General features: G+C 58.4%; 3 protein-coding genes across 3 annotated transcripts; 2 read left to right on the top strand and 1 right to left on the bottom strand.

Moving 5' to 3' along the window:
* Positions 1–197: 197 nt before the first annotated feature.
* VOLCADRAFT_127357 (uncharacterized protein) lies at positions 198–8,237 on the bottom strand (the record flags this gene model as incomplete). Its single annotated transcript, XM_002945730.1, has 12 exons — positions 198–563; positions 752–886; positions 1,309–1,626; positions 1,868–2,153; positions 2,482–2,756; positions 3,113–3,223; positions 3,695–4,030; positions 4,293–4,829; positions 5,235–5,531; positions 6,287–6,685; positions 7,053–7,718; positions 7,992–8,237. 12 exons carry the CDS (start codon positions 8,235–8,237, stop codon positions 198–200), a joined length of 3,972 nt encoding a protein of 1,323 aa, XP_002945776.1.
* Positions 8,238–9,559: 1,322 nt separating this feature from the next.
* VOLCADRAFT_127368 (uncharacterized protein) lies at positions 9,560–12,657 on the top strand (the record flags this gene model as incomplete). The annotated part of the gene is made up of 6 exons (XM_002946083.1): positions 9,560–10,130; positions 10,775–10,845; positions 10,964–11,068; positions 11,366–11,471; positions 11,847–12,052; positions 12,319–12,657. 6 exons carry the CDS (start codon positions 9,560–9,562, stop codon positions 12,655–12,657), a joined length of 1,398 nt encoding a protein of 465 aa, XP_002946129.1.
* Positions 12,658–14,481: 1,824 nt separating this feature from the next.
* VOLCADRAFT_127369 (flavin-containing monooxygenase) lies at positions 14,482–17,965 on the top strand (the record flags this gene model as incomplete). The annotated part of the gene is made up of 2 exons (XM_002946082.1): positions 14,482–15,732; positions 16,301–17,965. The coding sequence occupies 2 exons, from the start codon at positions 14,482–14,484 to the stop codon at positions 17,963–17,965; spliced, it is 2,916 nt and encodes a 971-aa protein (XP_002946128.1).
* Positions 17,966–27,201: the final 9,236 nt, after the last annotated feature.

Below are 27,201 nucleotides of genomic sequence, written 5' to 3'. Positions count from 1 at the left end.
GTGCAGAAGGCTGGACATGGACCTGGATGACCTCAAAGATCCGGTCATGACTGCCCTCGAGCCGTATGAAGCCGCGCCGTTATGGTGCCCCGCTACTGCTACTGCTACTGCTAGTGGGGGGGGGGAAGACGAACCACGAGCGAGTGACGCTGATGTAAAGGAAAAACTGCTACAGCTAGTGGGGGGAGGGAAGAGGCTCACGGCGGGGTCACCACTGGCGTTGCCGGCACCGCAGAACGCCGTACTACATGCGTCGTGATCGTCATGGCTGGGAAGAGCGCGCGAGAAGTGGCACGACCCGTTTGGGCGGAGGAACCACCGCGGTTTCCGCCGCCATCATCGCCGCCATCGGCGCCGCCGCCGCCGCTGCGGCGGCGACCTGCCCCGTCAGATGGCGGAGGGGCCGGCGGGGGTGCCGCTGCCGCCGCCCCCAGGCGGCGGGCGAGGTACGTCCTCTTCGCCTCCCGGCTCTTCAACGCGATCCACACAGTAGATTCACAAAAAGAGTTCAAAAAAAGAGGCCGAAGGACATTAACGGGGATGCGGTAGAGCAAGGAAATGCACTACTAATGCAGTACAGTATTAGTTCGGTACAGTACAGCACAATACACAGTAGACAGCGTCAAGACACGGCAACCACAACCACAACCACAACCACAAACGTGTCGCGGCCCGCACGCGCCTTCACGCTTCACCCTTGAGCAGTCTCACACCCCCCAACATAGCAAACCAGACAGACATCAGTGCCCACCTGCAGCAAGTACCATTCGAAGTGCGGCACCACCACCAGCTGCAGCCCCAGCGCCTGGAGGCACCGGTCCCGAGCTACGGTCGCCCCCAGCGCGTGATTGGGCACGTTGGCGCAGAAGTGGGAGGGGCCATCTACCTGTTGAGTCGAGTGTTGGGTTGAGTGTTGGGTTGAGTGTTGCGTTGAGTGTTGGGTTGAGTGTTGGGTTGAGTGTTGGGTTGAGTGTTGGGTTGAGTGTTGGGTTGAGTGTTGGGTTGAGTGTTGGGTTGAGTGTTGGGTTGAGTTGTGCATTCACGAGTGGGGGCGAGGGCGGGTTATGGATGTGGTGGTTTGATGAAAAGTGGGGACAGGAGGAGCGACAGGCGCGAGCTAGAACAGTGGTCGTATTGAACTGAGCCGCATTTAAAAGCTGGAGGCAGGAACTGGCAACTGGAGAAAGGCACGCCGGAGGGCTTTTTCTAATCTTTAACTCGAGCAAAAGACTTCAAAAAAAATAGTTCACAGGCGCGCGTGATCACAGGTGATGCCAAGTGGGAGGGGAAAGGCTATAAAAGACGTACCTCAACCGCAATCCGGATGACTGGGAGATGTGGGGATTGCCGTCGCCGGCCTGGAAGCACCGGGAAGTCGACCTCCGGTTGCGCTCCGTCGCCCTCAACTCCGCCCGCACGTCCACCACCACCGCCACCACCGCCACCACCACAGGCGGCCGGCGGTTTACCCGGGAGGATGACGTCGTCACCGCGTTGCTGACGCGTCGGTTGTTGTTGCCGTACCTCTTGTCGTTGTTGCCGTACACCTCCCTGTCCCTCCCATCTCCAGCCCACAGGAAGGTCCAGTCGAAGGTCCAGCGTAAAAACACCCATGGCCACCTCCAACTGATGCCGTACAAGAATAGCACGCGCGCCGTACAGTGGATGGGACATACATGAGTCCGGCAAAGCAGAGAGGGAACAGAACAGAATCAAAGATATTGCCCCGGGGCATCAAAAACATCGGAAAATGCTCGAAACGAAACGAAACGAAAGACGCACAACGGCTCCCCAAACCCACCTCCGCTCCTCACCCACACATCCAACAACCTTGTCGTACACCAACTGCCAACAGTCAGCAACCCACCTTCGGTCGCAAGCCCATCCCCCGCAGCGTCGCCGCTACCTCCCGCTGCAACCCGGACACCCGGGACTGCTGCGAGCCCGCGGACAGCAGCACCGCCGCCCCCAGTTCCGCCGGCAGCAGCCTAAGAGTGCCGCCCCCGCCCCCGCTACCGCCACCATCATAGCTACCACCGCTATCCGCCTTTCCTGTTCGGTAGCGAGTCAGTGCGCCGCGCAGCATGGCGTCAGCGAGCCCCAGTCGGGACAGGTCAGAGGTGGAGTAGACCCCTGGGTCGGCTGGCAGGATCCTGAGGAGGGTGAGTGAGGAGGGTGAGTGAGGAGCCTGCGTCAACTCGTACATGCTGCAGCCAGCCCGGAAGTCATCGACATCCACCCATCCATCCATCCATCCATACACGCACGCACAGAAGCGTAGAATGAAAGGAAGATGTGCTGTGAACGGGCGATGCCCGGGGAGCTTGAAATGAGGGGCACACGACGTGAGGGGCACCAGCTAAATCTATATTCATAAATAATATATACACAGATTATGTGCACATACACACGCACACCCCACCCCACACGGCAGACGACATCCCACACCCCAACGCACCGCACAATCACGTAACCACCCACCGTATAAGGCCCTGCAGGCAGTCCAGATCCACATGCTGCAGCACTCCGAACGACCAGAGCAGGGTCACCGCGTCAAAAGCCGTCAGGGGGGATCCCCCCTCGCCCCCCTCCTCATTCCCCCCTTCGTCCTCCTTCTGCTCCTCCTCCTCCGCCGCCGCCTTCCGCTGCTTCGTTTTATGTTGGTGCTTGTGTTGGTGTTGGTGTTGGTGTTGGTGTTGGCTCCGCAGCGTCAGCAGGTGCCGGATGCGGGCGGCGGCGGCATGCAGCAGTCCGGGCTGGGGGCTGTTGAGACAGGCGAAGGCGGATAAGGTCCACGCCAGCGTCTGAGGATTTGGGATTTTTGGATTTGGGATTGGTTTAATTTGGATTGGAATTGGTTTTGGAGGGTAGGATTAGGTTAGCTATTACACTAAAACACACACACATACATACACACATACATACACACGCACACAGGCTGTCGCCGCCGATGCCGTGGTGTGTCGTCCGGGTGGTCTCGGAGAGCTCGAGAGGTGTAACTTGGGGTTTCTTACCCCCCCCCCAGCCCGACCTGACCCCACCCAGCTCTCGCTCTCCCCGACCCCCTCACCCCCACTCTCTCTCTCTCTCTCACACACCCGCGCGACCGCACCCTGGCCGAGTACTGCTCCACGTCAGCCTCCACCCGTGCAGCCAGCAGCCGCATCAGCTGCACGTCGTAGTACCGGAGCTGCCCCAGCGCCGCCGCCACCATGGCCAGCTCCTGCGGCAGTAGCCGCCGCGGCGGCAGTAGCGGCTGCAGTAGCTGCCGAGGGTGCCTTGCAAGGGGATTTGTCGCTACTGCCCCAGCTGGGGGCCCGCGGTCGGATTTGATTACTGCCGCCGCGGCGGCGTCTAGCAGCGGCTCCGAATAGTGGTTGATCTGGGGTGGAGTACGGGGCAAAAAACACATTTGTGTGCCTGTGTGTGTGTGTGTGTCTGTGCGTGCTTGTGCTGAAATATTAAGACCATAGGAGTGCTGTGCTGTGCTGTGCTGCGCTGTGCGGGGCAGGCCAGGCCAACGGAAAATAGTACTTGGGTGGTAGGACGGTGGCACATACGACCTCCGTCTGTGCAGTCTGTCCTGTCAGAGGAAAAAATAAATATCACTACAATAAAAGAACCGCACCGCCTGTAAAGCACGTATGTCTGTGTCCACACCCACACCCGCACCCACACACCCGCACCCGCCCACCTTGGCAAAGGCCCAAAGTACGACAGCCAGCTCTTGACCCGGCAACCAGTCGCCTGCTCGCAACAGCTCCGTACATCGATCCTCCAGCACCGACAGCAGCAGAGCGTCCCGGGGGGGACAGGCGCTGCCGCCGCCGCCGCCGGCCCTAGCCCCGGCTGCGGCGGTGGCGGTGGCGGTGGCGGTGGCGGTGGCGGTGGCGGCTGCCCAGGCTAGCTGAGATAGGTCCAGGGGGGTCAGCTCAGGGGCGGCGGCGCGGGCCGCTGCGGAGAGCGCCGCCATGAGGGCAGGGGGGTGGCAGCCGGCGCGGGCGTAGGCGGCGGCTAGGAGCGCCACTTCCTGAGTGCGGAGAGAGAGTGTGTGTGTGTGTGCGTATGTGTGTGTTGAGACGGGCAGGAGACGCATCCGCCGGCAGCGGATGCGGCTACAAGTGCGGCGCAAAGGTAGCAAAGGTTGTCCCAAAACAAAGGGATTCCCCAACAAACAGAAAAAAACACGAACCCGGTATTTCCCTTCCCCCCTTAGTCGCCCCCCTCGCCCACATCTGGGTGGGGAGGTGATGAGGTGATGAGGTGGGGAGGTGATCAGGCGGCGAGCTCACCGCGGGCCGGCACAGCGGCAGCGCTCGCTGCAGCAGCCACGGCGCCGCCGCACGAAGCTCCTCCGCCACCCCCTCCTCTCCGCCACCTAGACCCTGAACACTCCACCACATTACGGCAACAATCTCCCTAATGTGACGAGCATCCAAAACACCGGCAGCAGCGGCAGTGACGGGGCCGTCGTGTGACGGTGGCGACGATGGGGGGGAAGGAGCTGGCAGCGCAGCCAGCCGCCGCAGCGCTGCACGCAGCGTGGCGCGCAGTACGGCAGCCCGCACTGGCGGTACGACTGGGCCAGCAGGAGACGGCGGCGGCGGCAGCAGGCCGGAGCTGCTGGCGGCGATCATGTCTCCCCCGTCCGAAGGTGTGATCTCTGCCGCCGCCCCGGCGGCAGCGGCGGCGGCAGCGGCGGCAGCAGCAGCAGCGGCGGCGCCGCCACCGCTGCCTCTGCCGCTACCTCCGCCTGTAGCTCGGTTGGAATACGCTACAGCCAGGGCTGCGAGACTCGCCGGAGAAGCCCTCGGAAGATTGCGAACCACCTGCATGTATGTATACATGTATGTATTATGACTTAAATTACACTGTGGGCCGCGAGAGCCGGGGGCCGAAGCCGAAACACAGCGCAAGGGTCGGAAGCACACAACACAAGTCGGTTAGTCTTGTGTGCTCCCGACCCCGACTCAGACTGCCAACACACAACGCAGCCACGTATGCATGTATGCATGTATGCATGTATGCATGTATGTATGACTGTATCTATCTGTCTGTCTACGGCGCCAGCCTTCTTGGTGTCGGTGGGTGCATTAGCTGCCATCCGACCATCACTCAAGTGCCCCCGACGATGTCGACGATGACGTCGACGAAGCGAGCCGACGGCCCCCCAGCTGTGCCCGTGATGTTGTTCACACGCCACGGGATGTCCGCGGCGTCGTATTGTGCCGTACCTGCCTGGCGGCCCCTTCTAGGGCGCGCTCGACGCAGCGAATGACCCGTGGATCCCTGGCGCCGCCGCCGCCGCCGCCGCCGCCGCCGCCGCCGCCGCCGCCACCGTGGGTCACGGGCGCCTCCACGCACCGCACCAGCGCCAGCAGCACGGTCGCCAAGTTGTCGACAGGTCGGACGGAGGCCCCTGTCCTCGTTGGAGGGGCGCCGCCGTCCACCGCGGCGGCCCCCGTGCTGCCACCCGGGCTGCCGCCAGCGACGAAGGCCGCGGCGTTGGCCGCAACGTAATCCGCCAAGGCCTGATTGTACGACACAATGTACGACAGTTGGTAGGACGTATGCACGGCAGTACACTGTGGAGATCCCCTGGGCATTATTTCCCCTCGATCAGTGTGCGCTGTCGGAAAGTCTGGAAATGGCGGTGTGATGGTAAAAGCGCGAAAGAGGTCTCGTACAGTTGTATTATGTATGTATGTTGTTACAGGGTGGTTAACTTCGCCAGCGGCCCCCTTTCCCGGGGCAGTCCCTGCCCTCCCCTGCTAGAGGGGCACCCTAATCCGTCACCCCATCCGACTTTAGAATGTATTCGTTGGGTTCGGCAACTCATCACCAGCCGAACCCAACGGCTAGATTTGGTTGGATATCCAACCAAATCTAGCGGATCAACGGCGCATCAACTTGGTTCCTGGTTAGCTCGCAAGTTGATTTTATCACGTCCAACATCGTCCATATGATGGGGGGCCACCTCCCATTTCAACACTCCTCAGACACCCGGGGAGTCGGCAGGCGGATTTGAACCCGGGTCGGCCGGGAGCAGAACTCAGACCTTAACCTCTGCCAGCCGCCTGCCTGTATAAATGTACTAGGTCCTCTCACCCAAACTGCTGCTTTGTACCTCACGGCTTGGCTTGGTGGATTTCGAGTGAAGCCTAGGTTGCGCTCGATCTATCTATCCGTGCCGTATAATATTATTCCATGCGATAACACGTATATGCCGTATACATGCCGTACGATGGTCCTAATGACGGTTTACGTAAAACTGAAACGTGTGTACCTGCAGTAGCTGGTTCGGCGGCTGTAGCGCTGGCATCCTGCTCCTCCTCGCCGCCGCCGCCACCGCCGCCAGCCCTAACGCCGTACTCACAACCTCCCGGGGCCCCATCCGTTGCTGGGACAGCTCCGAGACCAACCTCGGCGCCGCGCGATGCAGCAGCAGCGGCAGCATATCCGGCTGGGTGACCCAGCCGTACTCGCCGTCATTGCCGCCGCCGTCGCCGCCGCCGCCCCCGCGTAACGCACCATCATCGTCCGCTGACGTGGCAAGATGGTCGTCAAGGTGGGATGACGGACGCGGAGCTGCAGGTGGTTGCGGTGGTTGGTGGGAGAATGTCATCTGGGAGGTTAGGTTGCCCAGTCCCCAAATGACGCTCGACAGCGACACCGCATCGATGTCCTGATGAGGTGAGGAGGAAGGAGGAGGTGAGGGGGAGGAGGTGAGGGGGAGGAGGTGAGGGGGAGGAGGTGAGGGGGAGGAGGAGGTGAGGGGGAGGAGGAGGTGAGGGGGAGGAGGTGAGGGGGAGGGGGTGAGGGGGGGGAGGAGGAGGTGAGGGGGAGGAGGTGAGGGGGAGGAGGAGGAGGTGAGGGGGCAACAACAAAAAGGAGCTTCCGAAGTAACCATTCTTTACGGTTGTCGTTGTTAATGTTGATGATAAAGATGATGATTATAATAATAATAATGCTATATCCTCTTCCCTCCCCCCTCCCCCTCACTCGTTCGTGTTTCGTCTTTCCCCCCTCCTCACCCCCGTTGCGACCCGCACCTCCATGACCTCCAACGCCGCGTGCACCAGCCCCCGACCGAGCTCCCCTTTCAGGGGCTGCCGCGCGCGGGCCAGCGCCCAACACAGGTTGGCGACGTCGGCAGCGTTGAACTGCAGATGACCATCGGCGGGGGCGGCGGCGGCGGCGGCGGCGGCGGCGCCAGCGGGTGCCAGATCAGTACGTCCCTGCCGCCGCCGCCGCCACCGCAACCGCGCCGTCGCTATCTGCCGTATCGCCGCCCACAGCGGCGGCGACGCCAGCCGTAGCTGCGCTGCCGCCCAGGCGAAGTTGGCCAGCTCGCGACAGCTCGTTTGCTCTAGTTTGCATGCACGCGGCGGCGGCGGCGGCGCCTCCGTCTCCGTCTCCGCTTCAGACGCCTCCCTCCAAACTTCTTCTGCTTCCTCCACCTCCTCCACCTCCACCTCCAAACGCCGCAGCTGCACCGGCTGACCGAGCAGCTCCGAAACCAGAGCCTCCAGCTGACCCAAGCTGGGAGGCTGCGTCGCTTCAGCGGCGCCACCCGCCGCAGCCTTACCGCCGTCGACATCGACGTCAACGTCATGAAGGGCCTTATCCGCCTCCATTCGTCCCAGCGCCCACATCACATTGACCAGCTGACGCGCAGTCAGGAACCTCGCCTGGGAGCATGCTAGTACGAGCAAAGCCTGCAGGAGACACCGCCGCCGTTGGATTCCGTCATCAGGCAGGCCGTCCTCCCCGCCGGCGGCGACGCCGCCGTCGCGGCGGACATGTCCAGGCATCATCATTAAGTTCGTGGCAGCGGCGGAAAAAGTGGGCGCCGTCAGGCCGCCGCCGCCGCCGCCGCCGCTGCCCCTGTAATCGCAATCGCCACCGCCGCCGCCGCCGATGATGCCATCGCTGCTGCAGGAAGCGCTGCTGCTGTGGCGTTGGCTTGACGGCATCTTTGACAGTCGTACCATCGCTGCCGCCACGTGGATGGCTCGCATGCGCGGCGGCTGAGGAGCTGTGCCGTCGGGTGACGGCGCCGCGGCGTCGGACGGAGCGGCGGCGGCGGCGGCGGCGGCGGCAGGGGTCCACGGAGCCAAGGCCGCCGCCGCCGCCTCGGCAAAAGCAGCGTCACCAGCGACGCGGGCGGCCTGCAGCTCGGCTTGTACGACTACATAGAGCTGCCGTACTGTGGAAGCTTCCATGATGGCGCGCATAAGAGCATCGGGACCACGAGCTGCTGCCGGTGTGTTTTGCTGCTGATTGTATTGATGATGCATTTGCTGCGGCTGATGACGTTGCCGCGGCTGCTGTTGGTGCTGGTGATGGTGCTGCTGCCATTCTGGCTGTAGCCAACGCTGGGGCTGCTGCTGCCTTCGCCAAGGTTGCTGTTGCTGCTGCTGCTGCTGCCAATCCTGTCCCTCGCCTGGCACTCGGCCGCTGTGGCTCTGCCCCGCCGGTACCTGCACCTGCTGCTGCTGCTTCTTCTGCTGCACCTGCTCATGGTGCTGGCTCGTCCAGTTCCCCAATACCTCCGGCATTTGGCCGGACGGCTGCCCCCATATCTCCGGAGGGTATCGGTGTACGACGGGGGTGGGCCTATCCATCGGCGTGTGTGTTTCGCTCCCCGGCCTTCCTCCGGTTTCACCACCGCTGCTGCCGCCGCCACCGCCACCACTGCTTTTACGGCTACTGCTATTACTGCCACCGCTTCTGCTGCTGCCACGGCGCTGCACATGCGGCATGCTGACGCCGCCGGAGGAGACGGAGAGGGGGGATGGGGACGGGTCTCTTTTGGGTTTCTCTGGAGACGTTGCGTTCGGCGGTGTTGATGAATCGCAGTTAGCTGCGACAGCGGTCGGCGGGTCAGGCAGCTGCCGTGACGGGCAGCCGCTGCGTGGCTGAATTGCGAACACTCGACGACGGAGGACAGCTTCCGCCGGTTCCAACCCTGCCGGAAGGTTATGCAGCTGATAGCTGCTGTCATGGCGTGAATGCGCTGGGCGATTGTTTCTGCACGGGTTCCAGGAGCAATTGACAGCTGCATAGCCGAGCGACCAGGCCATGAACGAAGCCGGGACGAATAGGTTGCGTATCAGATTAGGTCGAGATGTTGCGTATCGGAGCTACGTATTAAGGCCACGTATTGAGGAAAAGGAGAGAGCGCAGCATGGCCTTGCGGAGTTCACCGCACGCATCTGCTAAGAAGTCATAGGTGTAATTTTTTTCGATTACGTTCATGACATTAACACATATGGGATACGAACGTAGCTTTACACATTACTACTTGCGTTGCCAAGCCCAGTTATAACGCTACAAGGTAGGACATAGGAGAATAATAGCATGCAATTTGGTGGTGTAAAGTTTAAGTCAGCATTTGGGATCAACAGAGCCATGAAGTTGTTGGGGCGATTTAACTTCATCATGCTCCGGAGCCAGATTCGGAACAGTCTCAACGCGAACACGTTCGGCATGTTAGCAAGGCGCTTTATTAGGGACCACGGAATCCTTTTGCGAAGCACCGCAAAAATCAAGCAAAATGGCCGCACAGCAGAATTCCGGCCTCCCGCCAGACATCGCTGCCATCCTTGCGTTCAACGAAACCGGCGCGCAATTTTTCAAGCGTGTGCAGCACGAATGCGTCCTGACAGGCTTCCCCATAATCGATAACAACCTTGCGCTGCGACCCGGTGTTGTGCTGGAGGTAGTCGGGCCATCCGGCAGTGGCAAAACAGAGCTGCTGCTCAGCATCGCACTGCATGTGTTGCTCTCTCCTTACGCAGACCCCAACGCCTGGCTAGTCCCCAAAACCCAACCACCACAACCAACCCAACCGCCCCAACCACCGACTAATCAGCAGCCGTCTCATGATCAAGGAACACCAGCACCAGGACAGGTCCACCCACATAACAATCAGCAAAGCTCGCAACCGGCACCAGGCTTAGCCGTGAACCCCGAAGCGGCCGCTCCTCATCGTGCTTCCCATGCACCCCCCAATGCCGGCAGCGTCATCTTCCTGGACTTGGATGGCAAGTTTGATGGAGTGCGCCTCATGCAGGTCCGCTGTGGTGTTGGGTGGGGGGCCCCCGAGGGATGCGGCGGGGTGAGGGGTGAGGCAGCAAAAACAGCAGAAACAGCCTTGTGGTGGGAGGTGGGGTGTGCTCCGGATGGGGAAGGTTGGGGTGACCCTGGTATGTGGGGATTCTGGGGGCCGTGTGGGGAGGGAGACACGTGAGGACCTATGGGACGTCATGCAACCGTCCTCCCTGTAGCCGTAGCTGACTCCCTGGCCCCACAACCCCTCGCATCCTTGCACACCCCGTTCCCTCTGCCTTCCTAAATCCCTTAAGCTTACGATCCTCCTTCCCGCACATGCCCTATTTCCGCCGCCGCCAGCACCCTCCCTTCCCTCCCTTCCCCCCATCCACACACTTGGCAGCAGCTTCATCGCTCGTGGTTCGTCTTTTCCCTCCCCCCATCCACACACGCACACCGCTAAGCGTGCAGGTATTGGAGTCCCAGGTTCTTAGTGCATGGAGGGATCAGCAACAGCAGCAGCAACAACAACTGCAGCAACGCATTGGCGCAGTCCAGACAACAACAACAACAGCAGCAGCAGCAGCAGCAGTAGGCGGCAATGGTCCCGGTCCCTCGACGGTAACCACTCGGGGCCCCACATGCAGCTACAGCACGGAGGGCACACGACCCAGCTCTGGTGCTGGTGGTGCTGGTGGTGCTGGTGGTGCTGGCGCAGGAGGCAATGTGGAGGAAATGGCGGCGGAGGCGGTGGAGCAGCCGGTGGTGGCGATGCTGAGTCCGGAGCAGGTCCGTGAAGATCGAGTTGTTCCCCTGCCCCCCAGCTTTTGGTTTTATTGTTAATGACGTGTTGTTGCTTGTGCTGTTGTTTTTGTTGTTGCTTCATCTCTTGCTTCACTCTGGGCAGGTCGTGGAGGAGGTGCTGTCACATCTTCATGTGGCCAGCTGTCGCTCCAGTCTGCAACTGCTAGCAGCACTTGCGGGACTACCCGCCCGGCTGGAGGCGCTCCAGGTGGGGCTGGGGCTGGGGGTTTTGGGGGCCGCCATTACAGAGGCTGTCAAGGCTGCGGGTGAAAGGGTGCGCACTCATGCACACACATACTTCATCTACCTCTACCCCCCCCACCTGCTGACCAGTCGCCTGCTGGCCCTTGGGGTGTTCTGACCCTTGCCCGGCTGCCCGGCTGCCGCTCTGTGGGGTCCGCTCACCCTACAACCCTATACCGCTCACCCTACAACCCTATACCGCTCACCCTACACCGCTTGCTGGCCCTTGTGTGTATAAACCCTCACCTACATGAACTGTCAGGCGTCGGGGAGTCCCTGTCGGCTGGTGCTGATTGACAACGTGGGAGCGCACTACTGGCGCGACCGGGCGGCCAGGAACGTGCCACCGCTGCTTCAGGGGGGAGGAGGTGCTGGGGGAGGAGGAGGGACATCGCCATACCAGCAGACTGACGGTCAACACCATCAACATCAACATCAGCCGCTGGCCCTGTCACTTTTCGAGATCCATGCGGGTGATTGTTTACCCTAGGGTTTTAGGGCATTTCTTGACTGATTGGTTTTACACACATCGGTTTGTGTTCTTTTGTGGCGTCCTTGGGAAGGGGTCTTCCTGATCGTCTTTGTCTTCTTGATCGTCTTTGTCTTCTGTTGCACTATGGAGTCCTACTGGTACCCCTTGTACCACCGCTTACAGAGGGCCGTACTTGCATGTCTGCATGTCTGTATGTATGTTCCGTATTTCTTGATCTTTCCTTTCTTGCGCATACGCATATGACACGCAGCTATCGCCGGGCGACTGGTGTATTTGTCGCGCCGACACCGGTTGCCTGTTGTGGCAACCAAGACTGCGGCCGTCACGGCGAAGGGGCTCGACGGCGGCAGCGCAGTTAGCGGCGACTGGTCGGCGGCGTTGGCGGCGGCGCCAGGCGGTGACATGTGTCCGAAAGTGCAGCTACAGCAGCGGGAGTTCATGCCCATGCCATGGCAGGTAGGTGTCGCACCGCTCTTGGTTCTGATCTTGCGCCGTCTTCCACCTGTTCTACTCCTCCGGGAGGGGGGAGGGCGGGTCAATAACGGTCTGTTAGAGGAGAGGCATGAGTTTCCCGAATTGGTCCTGTCTTTCACGATTTGCCTCCACCTTAGCTAGAGGGGCCCCCGTGCTGCACTGTACCGCACTGTACTGCATCCGCCATGACACCCCTCTGGCGCTGGCGCTGGCGTCTGCTGACGACACACCGTACGTGCCGTACAAAGAACGTCGTCACACACCGCCTTCTGCTGTACCCTCGAGGTGTTGTTGTACCCGGGGCGCCGGCGGCGCCATCGCGCGGCGCCCAACAACAGCACCAGCCACCACCACCGGCGGCGCTGACAGCCCTGACAGCCATTTTGGCGGAAATGTTGGGTCCCGTGGGCCACGCGGCATCGGCGGCGGCGTCCACATCGGCGACAGCCCTGTGTGGGGCCTCGGGAGTTGCGATCTTGGCCGGACCCGGTGGCGGCGGCGGCGGTGGCGGCGGCGGCGTGGGTTATGGGGGACGGGGCCTGGCACAGCTGCTTGTGAGCTCTGTCGCAATGGTGGAGCAATGGTAACGGAATTGTTGACAAGGATGAGTGATGATGCTGAGGAAATGGCGAAGACTTGAGGATGATTATGGGAAATGAGGGCGATGACGATTTAATTAGGGATTTGGATAAAGACTCAACGACGTGGAAGGGGCCAGGGGGTTCTATTTTGGCTCCCTTATGAGGATGAGAGCCTCCCTACCACCCGGCAGCCACAGCAATTGTAGGGCACGAGCAGCAATCGCATACATGCTTCGACTTCTCGAAGCGAAGTATGAGTGTAGAGATAGGCAAGTTATTGCGAAGGAACTGCCGTGGTGCGTGGAAGTAGGGCGCATGCATGCATGCATGTGCCGGACCGCAGTACGGCAGGGGACGCCGAGCTCCTACTTGGGTCCCACAGGCGCATTGGTTCTTTAACTGCCGTTGTTTTGACTATTACCAGGAGGTGTATCCCGCTGCTGGGACAGTGTCCTCTAGTTTCCCCCACCCACCCACCCACGGGTCGGTATCGTACTAATTGTCCTTTATTATGGGTTTAAGTTTGGAGTACCCGTATCGGTGCGTTCTCTCGTCAAATTTCTGTGCCTCGTCGTTCCCCCCACCCACCCAGGGCAACCCCGGGGGTTGCCACAATGCAGCGGTCCCTGGTTTGTCCTTGCTGGTTTCGGGTGGGTCGCCCGCGTGGCTCTTGTCGGGGCGCTTGAGGTTGCAGATTCGTTAACGGTGCAACACAGGTAACTCTCATTACTATCGGCCACTAGTCCAACTTTCACAATGGGTTGGTGTTGGGAGGGGGTTTCGCAACGGGTTGTTTTGCTACTGAGTCGTGCTTGCGGTTGACGGCTTAGCTACTGTAACGCAACACGGCAGGACTGAGCAATAAGTACCATTCTACGCAGAGACAGTCATCACCATAACAGTGTCGAGAAAGCAGAAATATTTAAACACGGAATGTTTGTGAAGTTAGGCGGCCCTGATATCGTGTGCTCCATGGCGCTGCCAGGTGCAATCGGATCCAAGGGGGGTCGGATCCGTTCTATGTGAGCATCGATCACGCTCAGAAGATGTAATTTATTGCAGGGATGATTAACTCAAACCTCTGCTATCATAACCTTGTGGCAAACGAGATGCTGGGAGAAAGCGCCACAGGCGGGGCCCTGAGTACCCAGGCTGATTCCCTTTCAGGAAATAAGCAACGATTAACGATCAAACATATCTCATATAATATGAGTCTTTTTAAATTGACTGTTTATTTGGAAGTTTATTATTTTGACAGTTTGTTCCGGTAACTAAACGGAAAGAGATTTACGCGTAGTTGCAATTTCGTGCTACAGTTTGCTTTCCGGCAGTTGGCAGGCAAATCTCAACGAAAACGGAAAGATGCCGATCGATTTTCAAGGTGATATCGACGCATCGAGTCCTCGGCCACCTCGGAAACTCGCCTTGTAACTCAGGACACGTTGCTTCAGAAAAACCAATCTGAAGCTGGTCCCTTTTAGCTGTCTTAAATTTTGCTGTTCCGGCTAGTCGGTTGATCCATACAGTTCTAGGGCCGTTCGGAAGCACAGCTGCCTTTTAGTAGCCCCGTGTTTGTCTTGCTAACATGACCGCTGAAGCAATTTTAAGTTAATCCGTTCGCTTATACGTAATCGTGCAAATCACATGCCGGAGTTGTTTCGGCAACAGCCAAGACCGGAACGAGTTCCGCAAACGAGGCGCAGCGCAAAATTGCCTGCAACATTATTATTCCCCCGACATAGTGTTCACTACCTAGCCCGGCTTCCCAAGTACGCTGGACATCGCCCTTCACGGACTTGGGCTGCCGGCTCCCAAGCGAATGCCATCGCCATGCCGCGAGCACGCGTTGACCCAACGCCGCAAGCACACGCCGAGCCAGACCCGCAACATCGCAAGACCGTTGCCATCATCGGCGGTGGCTTGTCCGGTATTGCGGCTGCGAAGGCCGCCGTCCAAGCCGGCCTGTTCCCCACAATCTTTGACCGGCGCCCCGCCTTAGGCGGCATGTGGACCGACGGCGCCGCCACCTACGACTCCCTCCACACCAACGTATCTCACTTCACCTGCAGCTTTTCCGACTTTCCGTGGCCCTCCTCCTCGCCCGATTTCCCCTCTGCCCGGGAGATGGGCCAGTACCTCACCGCCTACCAGCACGCCTTCCTCACACAAGACAATTGCCTCCTGCAGCTGGGCTGTGAGGTCCTGCGCGTGGAGCCCAACGCGCCGCTGCTGAAATGTCTTGGCAGCGGCGGTGACGGCGCCGGCCAGGCGGGGCCCTCCTGGAGCGTCCATTGGCGCCATGTCGCGCACCCGTCCGGCCCGAGGGAAGCTTCCGACGCTGCCGCTGCTGCTACAGTCGCCGCTGCTGTTGCACGTGATGTGAGGCTCCGACAGCCGCCGCCACCCACGACACGTCTAGATAGCGTCGAAGCAGCCTGCAGCGGAGGAGCAGGCAGGGTGAAGGGGGGAGGAGGGGCAGGAGAAGAAGAAGAAGAAGGGCGAGGTGAAGGGGAAGGAGGGGAGGCAGTCAGTCGTCCTGAGGCGGCCGTCAGTCCGTCCCTCGGAGCTGTCGCGACACGCCGCTTTGACTTTGTGGTGGTCGCCACGGGCTTCTGTGCTGTGCCGTACGTGCCTGACATCCCCGGCTTGGCGACTTTCCCTGGACTTGTACTGCACAGCGCCGACTACACGGGGCCGAGCTGCCTGCCGGGCAGCTGCCGCCGAGTGGCAGTGATTGGCAGCGGCCACAGCGCCGCCGACATCGCCGCCGACCTGGCGGCGGCGGCGGCGGCGGGACGGAGCGCCGCTGCCGCCACCGTGGATTCATCCCTTAAAGTCGTACACGTGACGCCAAGACCGTTTTGGGTAATCCCGCGGTTTCTACCGCTGGAGCCGACGGCGGCGGCGGCGGCGGCGGCTGACGGCGGCGGCGGCGGCTCGCCCTTCGTTCCCCTGGACCTGTTCTTCCACCGCCGAGCCGCCCGAGCCGCCGGTGGACTGGGCCCTGAGGAGCTGGTGTTCCCGCGGGGCCACGACAACGCCGGGGTCAACTCCTTCTTTGCCTCGTTGTGCGGTGACCAGGTGAGCCAGGAGCGGTGGGGGGCCGGGGGCGGGGGAGGGGGTCTCTGTTAGATGTGGTCCTGGAGGGGTCTGGTAGCTAACCTAGGGCCTAGGACCTCGGCGGGGTGACAGGCCCCACCCCTGCCAGCCTGGGAGGAGGAGGGGGAGGAGGGGGAGGGGCCCCATGGACGGTCAAATAGCTATTTGTAGCAGTAGTAGTGTTGCGGCGCCGTGTGAGGAGGACGTGTTGACGGCCGTCCTCCCCCGCTCTCTTGCCTGCTGGGCTCAGTACCCAGAGCCTCTGAGCATCTCAGAGCGCGGGAGCTGTTGGCCGCCGCGTGCTGGTCTCCCAAGTGGAATGGAGGCCACCGAGGGGACAACAGGGGGCCACAGGCACTAAAGAGGGGCCTTCCTTCGGCCGTGGTGGTAGCAGTACTAGCATTTATCGGTAGTAGTGGGTAGTGGGTAGCGGGTAGGGGGAGTAGGGGGGCTGGAGGAGATGGGGATGTGGCATGGCAACTGGATTGGTGAGACTGCTGCTGCTGCTGCTGCTGCGGCTGCTCTCCTCCTCGCCTTCCTGCTCCTGCAGGCCAAGCTGCTGTCGCCAGTTCTGGCCGTCTCGCCGAGCAGCGCAGAGCCAGCTGTGTCGTCCATCAGCGATTCCTACGGACCCCTGCTGGTTTCGGGGCGGCTGCAGCTGCGCCGCGCCCGGCTGCACCGCGTGGCGGGATCTACCCTGGAGTTCACCGCCGCCGCCGCCGCCGCGGGGGATGAACAGCCCGACAGTGGTGGCGGAGGCGGAGTTGCGGTGGCGGCGGAGGCGGCGGAGGCGGCGCCGCAGCCGTTGCACGACGTCGACGCTATCGTGTTGTGCACCGGGCTACGCCCCGCGCTGCCCTTCCTGTCGACGGACCTGCTGAGCACGTTGTCGTACACGCCGAATGACAATTATGTGCCGCTGGCGCTGCACCGGCGGGTGCTGCACCCCGACGCTCCCGGGCTAGCATTCGTGGGCGTGTTTCGGAGCCCGTTCTTTGCGGTGGTGGAGCTTCAGGCGCGGCTGGCGGCGGCGGCGTTCACGGGCACGCTGTCGGCGGCGGAGGCGGACCCGGAAACCCAGCACGCTGGCGTCGCGCTGGAGCTGCGTGTACGGCAACACAGGCCGCGTCCGCCGTATCCTCATCAGGACTTTGTGGGGCACGCTGACGGACTGGCGGAGGCGCTGGGCGCGCTGCCGCCAGCGGCGTGGCGGGCGGAGCACGAAGTGGTTGTGTCGGCCCACTATGCCGTGCACATGTTTCAGAGACCCACGCAGCCCCCGCCGCCGGCGCCGCCCCCATCATCAAGCCGTACGGCTTCAGCTTTCACTGCCGCGACAGCGGCAGCCGCCGTCGCGGCGGCAGCGGCGGCGAACGGACATGGCGACATGGCGGCGGCGGCGACGGCGTCGGAAGGATTGGAGTTGGATGCGATACCTACATCGGCGCCTCCGGCATCGGCAGATGGGGAGACAGCGGCGGCGGCGGCGGCTGTGCGCCAGGCCCTGACAGATGTGGCAGCAGCGATGCGGGCGTACCGCAGCGGACGCCGGGTGGCAAGTGCCGTATTTTATGCGCTGGCGGGCGAGTGGGCGTTACGTCGCAGCATCATCAGCCGCCTTGACAGCTCGCCGTCAGGGGAAGTGACGGGTCGTGCTAGCTTTGCCGCATTCGCTGACGCCGACTTCACCCCATGCGCGGGCGGCGCCGGCGGCCTGTCGTACCTGTACGATGAGCAAGGCCAGTTTGCCATACACGGTGGCGCAGTGATGCGTGTGCGGCGGGAGTACGTGTACGCGTACGACAGTACGGCGGACCGTATCGACGTGTATTTCGCTGCGGAGGGCAGCGGATCCCCGCGAGGGAACTTCTTCCACTCGCTCAAGTTCCTGCCGCCGCCGCCGCCGGATGGCGCGACTAACGTAGATGCGGCGGCGGCGGCGGCGGCGACGACGTCAACCACACTTAGCTGCGATGGCGCCGACGGCGGCGGCGGACACCATCTAGCTAGTACGGCAGGTATAGCAGACACCGCCGACGGCGCTGGCTGCTGGCGCGCCGTAGGACAGCATCTGTGCGGCCGCGACATGTACGACGCATCGTACAAGTTTTACTTCCAGGGCATCCAGCTTCGGCAGTTTGAAATCGTGTTCCGTGTCACCGGTCCCTCCAAGGACTACACCGCCACTGCTGTGTACACTCGGCCGTACGTGTAATTAAACAGGGCGGGGCCGAGCTCTGCTGCCTCCTTAACTGCCGCCCAACCCATTTCCTTCGTTAGGCAAAACCCGACGAGCAAGCTTAAAAACAAAACATCAGCAGCAAACAACAACAGCAATAGCAATCGCAACAGCAGCAGCAGGAGGAGGAGAAGGAGGAGGATATTGAGGGCTTTTCCGCCAATCATCATTCAGGCAAGGTGAAAACTGAAAGTGCTTGAGTGAATGTATACCTAGCTGCATATACACACATGTAGGCTCGCCCGTCCCGCCGCTGTGTGGTTTCGAAGCGCCTGAAATGGGTTTGCGGGTTTGTGGAGGGTAGCGTGGAGGTAGGACAAACGCTCACGAAAAGGCGTTAAGTTGTTTTCCACACGCACACACCCCGGGCCCCGCTCTGCCAACGGTGCGAGGGAGTGTGAGGCTGTGCGTGTGAATCAAGTTTGGGGGTTGTGGGGGCGCGAGGGAGTGGGGGCAAGAGGACGAGTGAGGCTGTGTTGGCCGCGTTGGGTCAAACCAAACATGCATACATACATACATACATACATACATACATACATACATACATACATACATACATACATACATACATACATACATACATACATACATACATACATACATACATACATACACACATACACACATACATACTCATATACTGACGTACGTCTTACGGACATGCAGACGTCGGGGAAGGTTGAGGGCGCCCGAGCCGTGGTGGTGCTAACGGTGCGAAGTTATCTCCTCCCTGCGTACTGCACACAGTCATATCATATATGTATATTATATTAGGCACTGGTTCACTCAATATCGCTTGAATTGGAATGTACTGCAGTGTGCAGGAACCCCCGCTGGGTGGTGACGTAGTGTACGGATTATTATTCAAGTCGGAGGTGATTGCCCTCCTCGTTGCAACATTCTCCGCCTCCACACACACCAGCACCGCATACACACATACACACGTACACACACACGCAAACGGCGTGGTAAGTGACATATGTAAAGGGGAAGGAGTAATCCCCACCTCGGCTTCCAACCAGAATCACCTCTTGTCACACGCGCCAAGCCTCTTCAGGCCGATGTTTAGCATAAGAATGGGTAATCCATCATCCAACCATGATATACACTCACCACCGCTTCTTACTCCGCAACCGCTTCTTACTCCGCAACCGCTTCTTACTCCGCAACCGCTTCTTACTCCGCAACCGCTTCTTACTCCGCAACCGTTTCTTACTCCGCAACCGCTTCTTACTCCGCAACCGCTTCTTACTCCGCAACCGCTTCTTACTCCGCAACCGCTTCTTACTCCGCAAAGCCATCTTAAAAGAAATTGAAGTGACGACCTGCGACAATCCCCTGACTTCGCTTTATTTCACGGACACACGCGTTTTTTCGAAGTAGTAACGTATATACAGGTATATGTATTGGTCAAAGAGGCCAATGTGTACTGTACGTTACGACTTATATAGAGAGGCACATGTAGACGACAGAGTCCTGGCTGCGACACCAGGTGAGTGTTATTAACGAGGCCTTGTGCTAAGGAGGCCATACAAAATATAAAGGGTCAGTCGAGACGAGATGTAATAATCCCAAAGTGCAACGCATTTGCATGGTCCTTTACAGCGACCGATTAGGGCGACAGCCGGACTTCTAAAAAATAACCTCCACTGTGAAGTTATAATGGAGTACCTATAGTATCTCACACTACGGCTTAATCTGGCGCGGTATCTCTTGCCTATATGTATGCATACATACTTGCATATAAACATACAAGGGTTTGGCACCACTGGTAAGGCGCGACCATTGCCCCCGGGAGATCCCGGGTTAGGGTCAAAATCCTTCCGATGGTGGAAGTCATTGCGCCCCTAGTTGATGGACGGTAGTGACCTGGGATAAAGTTAACCTGCGAGCCGACCAGGAACGGAGTTGGGCCGCTGTCGAACCGGCAGATTCCGTTGGATGCTGGTGGTGGGTGCGGAACCTGAGCGATCAACTGAGAAGTTGACTAGGGTGACTAGATGAGGGTGCCCCGAAATACCGGGGAAGGCAGGGTTTCGCAGGGAAGCTGCCACGGGCGAAGATACACCCCCCTGTTTCACACATCATACATGCGTACATACGTACGCAGGCAGGCAGGACCCCCAAAGGCTCAGCCTCTCATCAGCCAGGTGTTGCTCTCAGCCAGCCTCTCATCAGCTCCTCAGCGCCTTCATGAGAGCTGCCTCACGCCGGGCTGGGGCAGTGGCCAGGCAGGGATGCGTGCAACACAAAATTCACAGTACCACAGAAACTACCGCCGGAACCTTTTTGTTGCTGCTAGCCCTTTCTCACTTTCTCCCTCTGGGCAAACAAGGAAGTAAGCCTTGTGTGCGTTACTCCAATTACGTAGATATTTACTGAAGATTAAACGCGCATACACACAGATAGATACATACATACATACCCCGAATTGTGTGTGTGGGGGGTATTGTCACAGTGGGCTCCAGACTCACGAAGAGTAGAGCCCGCGGGCCAGCTGGCCATGCAAGAAGAACATCCCGCAACGTTTGCAATGCCTTACAGCCCAGGAGTGCTTGGTGTCGAAACTCCGGCCCTGGGCAGACGTTAACTCACGGGACAATCAATCTCTTTTCCGGAAGAACAGGGTTTCCCCACAGAGGCAAATTCCAACACCAAGCATTAGGAATTAACGGATGAACGTCAACAACTTCAACTGGGGCGAGATATGTCAACGCTGTAACAACAATGCGGCGAACATCTGGCATTATAACGATTACCACAAACCAAAGCACCCCCACCTGGGACGTGAATAAACACATGGGGTTGTACGCCGGGTAAAGGGCATGCAGGAACGAGTGCATGACCAAGACCCTGGACGGTCTCGTAAAAACGGGCTGGACTATCGCCCTCACAAAACGCACCGCCCAGCACGCCCATCGCGCTTGAACATGCCCTCGAACGGCTTGTGTCCCCAAACCGCCCGAAGATGGATGGCCGTATAACAAATTCCCAAGCAGCCCGGTGAGCCGCCTGTCATGTGCAGCCGAGCCCAGGTCCCGATCAATAAGCTTGGCAGCTTTAGCCTCTATGTTCATACGTTTCGCTTCCGGGGAAAGCCCGACCCCTCCCTGCTCCATGTGACACGTAAAACGATGCAGCCCATAGGCAGCCGCTGCCTGCGCACGCCACAACAACATGGAGAGGTGCTGCAAGGGGATGTGATGGAATTCAAGTGCTTTGTCCACAGCTTTGTCCAAGTGCACATCCCAGTCCAAGACCGGGGTGTTCCCCGCACCCGCACCCGCATCTGTAAAAGGAAAATTGGGCGCCGTAGCCATGATGTGCACCACCTTCCATGTTGTGACTTATTTGCACTTGATGTGGATGTGGATACCGACAGGTAAAAGCTCACCCTTATCAAGGTAAAGCTGCTGTCCAGAGTCCTGCGCGTACACGTACACCCGCATACAACATAAAGAAAAGCAGGAATTGCCTCCATTCCCTCTTCAGACAACTTCCGTGCCACATCAGCAACTTGCACCGCTGTAAGCACTTCTGTATTTGGTTTGATTGTGGTAAGTGCGAAACCTCACTCGGTTGTGCTGTAACCAGCAACACAGGAGCGCGTGCACGACAGACAAGTACAGCAAAGGTGCCCATGGACACCAGCCCTGCCGCACACCCACTGTGAAGGCAAATTGATGGGATATGAAGCCATTAACCACCGCCCTCGATGATGTATTGGGTAAAAGTGACCGGGTAAACATTTGCGCCTATCAACCGCGGGAAGGCAGGAACGGCAGACCGATCGCGCGTGACTATCCATCCGCCCCAGCACTGGCCCCAGCCGACGAGGTATAATTTTGGCAAGAATCCTGTTCATCGTAACCAACAAGGTAACAACTACCGGTAACTACCCAGTGAAGCGGGAGATCCCGGGGTTTTATATTTGTGATCGTGAAGACACCTTCCAAGAAGCCAACTTGAGAGCATTTTGGCTCTCGGCCAATGGCTGTGTTTAGTTCAGCAAGAACGGAACTGGTGCAACCTCGTTCCGAAACAAGGGATACCATCTATCTAGACCGGGTGCTTCCTGCCAGCTGGTGTAGCGTCCTCGAGGACCGCTTCCACTACAGCGTCATTTACCCCTAGAGAACTGCGAGATGCCTGATGGGACAAAAAGATACACATAGCTATATACATACATACATACATACATACATACATACACGTTGGCGACACGAAACAACATCATCGCCGAGACCGCCGCGAAGGAAATGAAGCCAATTACTTCCATATTTGAATTAATCGTGTCATAGATACATACATACATATACATCGATACATACATCGATACATACATATGTCCCACACACCAGCACACAGCTATCCGTTCCGCCCCGCCGTACATCAACGCACTGAAGTAGTAGTGTCTGCCAGTAGGTAGTCCCCCCCGCCGGCCCCCGAGCTGCATGGCCCACTTCTGCAGGAAGCTGCCTCATCACTCCGCGGTTAGCTGTGCGCGTGTGTCGTACTTGATTTCATGGCGTACATACCGCTCATTTAGGTTGGCTGAGTAAGAAATTGCTGTCGTACTGCTACTACTGCTACTGCTGCACTATCCTTACTACTAACTGCGTATATGCTAAACCACCTTCAGGCCTGGCCAGGTGGTATTACCCTCCAAAGGTGGTGTAAATATTACTCCAGTGGAGCCTCCTCGTTGAGCACAGGCCTCCTCGTTGAGCACAGGCCTCCTCGTTGAGCACAGGCCTCCTCGTTGAGCACAGGCCTCCTCGTTGAGCACAGGCCTCCTCGTTGAGCACAGGCCTCCTCGTTGAGCACAGGCCTCCTCGTTGAGCACAGGCCTCCTCGTTGAGCACAGGCCTCCTCGTTGAGCACAGGCCTCCTCGTTGAGCACAGGCCTCCTCGTTGTTGTTCTACACAAGCATTTCCGCACTGCGGCGTTCGACTGCGCCCACCCCATTTCCATCACCCGCTTGCTCCTCCTCCTCCTCCTCCTCCTCTTGCATTCACGGTAAGGACCTCAAGCTCCTTAACAATTTCCGCCGCAGCGGGCCGTCGCTTCGGATCTCGTTCCCAACACGAGTGAATGAGGTGTCGCAGCCTGGCTGGACATCGCTCCGGAGAAATGCCGTACAGGGGTAGTCGGTTGCTCTTTAGGGTCACCTGCCCTTGCGTGTTGTCGTTTGTGCATGTATATATGTATGTATGTCAGTATGGAACCCCACAATGTGTACGATGCACCGATCCATCGACACATGCACCGGCGGAGGAGGGGAGGGGACCCCGGGGGGAGAAGGGCAGCAGCGGGTCGTGGGATAGCTGTGCGCTGGTATGTGGGACGTGTGTCATATGTATGTCTGTATGTATTGGGTAGGGAGAGAGATAGGTAGGTAGATAGGTAGGCGGATAGGTAGGTAGGTAGGTAGGTAGGTAGGCAGGTAGGTAGGCAGGCAGGCAGGTAGGCATTAGGTAGGCGGTAGGTAGGCATGGTTACTGATAAGGCAATGCATTCACGTTACCCTGCATGCTCCGTTTGGAAGCGCCCGCCAGCTACGATGTGATAGACATACTAGATTGACTTGGTGCCATGCTAGGTCTATACGTATACCATACATACATACATACTTGCATACGCACGCACCTCCGTTGCGACTCTGACAATGTCGTACCCATACCACGGCTTCTTGCCGGTTAGCATGGCCCACAGCAAGCACCCGAAGGAATAGATGTCCTACGTACAAGCGTACGACACCGTTAGCGGCGGGTGAGTAAATGCATGCAAATTTGATTACGCGCGTGGACATACATACCATACATGCATGCATATGCATGCATGTATGCATACATGCATATTCAAAAGCGTGTGTGGGAGTAGTTGCAGCGAGCGGCTGGGCGACGCTTATTCGCTATGTGTATCGCACACACATACTGACGGAGCCTTGACTCGTGAGAGCGTGCGCGCGTGCGACGCCTCCCACCCCGGGGAGGAGAGCGGAGCTAGCAAACCTCGGCTGCTTAGGAGGGGGAGCAGAGGCCCCTCGCGCCCCTCTCCCGTCCGCTGGAGAGAGAGCTTAGGTGGTCTTTCCGCTGGGGCTGGGCGGCAGTCCCAGGCCAGTGTTATCAGGCCCGGTCAGATAGATATTTGTAACCTTCACACACTTACATGCACACACAGACACACATATGGCCGTACATATGTACAAATGAACGTTACAGGTGACAAGGTTTAACACATACACACATATATGTACGTACGACACAGTACGTACCGCATCATGAGTGATGACGTCGTTGCCCAGGTCGAAACACTCCTGCAGACATATTATATAAGTGTTTACGGAGAAGTCGTACTATACCTGGGAGTGATGAGCCAACCTGCTAAGCTGAGCTTAGCTAGGTACTGAATGGTGGTGCTGGTGGTGCTGGTGGTGTGATAAACCTAACCGAATATAATAAACAAAAACCCAACACCACTATCATATATATGCCACGCACGTCCATTCGCAACAATTTCTCCCTTTTCTGTTTCTGTTTTCTGTTTCTTTGATTGTTCGCACCCTACCCACGAACATTTCCCTTATCGATAAACTCACCCGCGCACACGGCATGGTACGACATCCCCGATACGATCCCGTGTACGATAAGATAATACGGTACAACCCAGTGTATAAAGCGTGTGGCGACCCACCGGGGCCATGTAAGCCGGCTGAATGCGGATTTTGATAATGATGAAGATGGTGATGAAGATGGTGACGAAGATGGTGATGAAGATGGTGACGAAGATGGTGACGAAGATGGTGACGAAGATGGTGACGAAGATGGTGACGAAGATGGTGACGAAGATGGTGACGAAGATGGTGACGAAGATGGTGACGAAGATGAACAGGGAGAGGCCGGTCGGTGGGTGGGTTTGTGGGGCAGAATGTCGGTAGAAAGAACGTGTGGGTGTGTGGGTGTGTGGGTGTGCACATAAGTATAAGCTGTGTAGTTGTACGCGCACGTACAGATGTGTAGCGCCGGGTGGTCCACAGAGTGGAGATGCCAGTCAGCTAGCTACCCGTTGCATCACGACTTCAGAGAATTACCGATCGGTGGGTACAGATTCCGCGATGTGCCCAGGATAGTAGTACACTACCGGCAAAAACCCAGTGGTCGGTCAGCAGCCAGTCAGCCAGCCGGCTCGATGCCCGCCACCCTATTACATTACACAAAGCTTCAGACGAACGACAGCAGCTAGCACGCATACACGTAATGAGTACATTGGCACAATCACAATCCGCAGAATATCGCAGTACAAGACTAAAAGCCTATTAAAACACAAAACAAACATACATAGTTGTGTTTATTTTTTTGTTAAGAAAAAACAACCACATACATACATGCATACATAGATGTGCCTCGTCCCCAACGTGCACCTCATCATTACGAAATGTCGCCCACTAAGCCACTGACCGTGCCTGCCTCGGGGGTGCAGGTTCTCTTGGTGGTGCTGCGGAGGCGCGAAAGTCCAAAGTCCTGCGTGCGCGTGCCGGCGTGCGTGTGTGTATGTATGTCAGCGTGTCAGCGGGCGTGTTTTAAATTGTGTAGGAGTATGTGCAGATGCATAATGATACAGATGATGCTCGGGAGGGGTGGAATACGTAGCAACGGCGGCGGCGGCGGCACGAGGCCAGCAGCCATGAACAGCGTGTGCAGGGTGGAAGGGAGGGAGGGAGGGGGCGTGGCGAGGTGAAGGCAGGGCGCGAAAATACATATACATATCTGGCAGAGGTTAAGGCCTGACTTCTGCTCCCAGTCGACCCACCCAGTCGACCCGGGTTCAAATCCGCCTGCCGGCTCCTCGGGTGTTTGAGGAGTGATGAAATGGGAGGTGGCCCCCCATCTTATGGACGGTGTAGGACGTGATAATATCAACTTGCGAGCTGACCAGGAACTAAGTTGATGCGCCGTTGATCCGCAAGATTTGGTTGGATGCTGGTGGTGAGTTGCCGAACCCAACGAATACATTCTGAAGTTGGATGGGGTGACGGATTAGGGTGCCCCTCTAGCAGGGGAGAGCAGGGACTGCCCCGGGAAAGGGGGCCGCTGGCGAAGTTAACCACCCTGTAACAACATATACATACACACACATGCGCAAACGCACGCATACAATGCATTATGCATGTATACGTTCGCACACGTCTCACACCACTGTTATGGCGAATTCCAAGCATATACGTGCATGTGTGTTTTACAACTTGACAATCGCCTCCTGTTCGTTGAATTGCCACGGCTACCCCTACACTACCACGTTTTCAAACAGATTGTGAGTTTTTGGAACCGTGTTCGTTTACAGCGTGGGTCTGTGGGACACCAAGTTTTGCGACAGGAGGTCGCAGAGTCCCTTTTCAACCCCGAAGGGGGCGGATGGGGGGCACTACTACTCCATTTTCTAAATTTTCTGGGGCACGACGTATGGAAAGAGGCCCCGCAAGGGCTACATGAGGTAGACGAACGAGTGGAGTGGCTGATAAACAGGCCATTGCCAGAAGGTGTGGTATTGGAGTTCAAGGACCGATTGGTGAGTGGTTGGAAGCATACGCGTCTAGATGTTCAGCTAGGCGTGCACCCGTCAGACGGCAAGCAACCAGGAATTCACATGGCGAAACATAAGCATTGGATGGGTCTAGCGGCCGAGCAAGCGGGCAGGAAGGAGGTGCTACCGCACATCACAACGTATATCCCGCGTCCAGCGAATCGCAAGGTTGTGCAATTTAGGCTTTGCTGTTGGGCGTTGGCGGCTGACAGAGCGCACAAGGGACGGCGTTATATACCTAGGGAGGAACGAGTATGCCCCTGCTGCGGCACTTATAGCCATATTGAAGATGAGAAGCACGTCTTGCTGGACCGTCCGGTGTAATCGGGGAAATCATATCTGGTATGTATTCCCCACGCTTTTGAGCATGTGAAGGACGCTATGAAGTGGGAACCTGAACGTCTGGCAAGGATGCTGGAACGTATATGTTCCCACCGCAACCCTATCGCTCCCTTTGGTCGTTAGTCTCCCCTTTATCACTTGCTTTGTCTAAAGTGCGAGGTAGGATGGTGCTTATAGGCGATCTGGCAGCCCTTGAGCCCTCGGCTCGTAATGGGCGGTTTGCAGGTACGGGGAACGCACCCCCACGACCATGTAACGCACACACACACACATACACACACTCACA

This window comes from Volvox carteri, assembly GCF_000143455.1.
Source record: "Volvox carteri f. nagariensis unplaced genomic scaffold VOLCAscaffold_1, whole genome shotgun sequence".
Classification (NCBI taxonomy): Eukaryota; Viridiplantae; Chlorophyta; class Chlorophyceae; order Chlamydomonadales; family Volvocaceae; genus Volvox; species Volvox carteri.
This window is presented reverse-complemented; position numbering and strand designations above follow the sequence as displayed.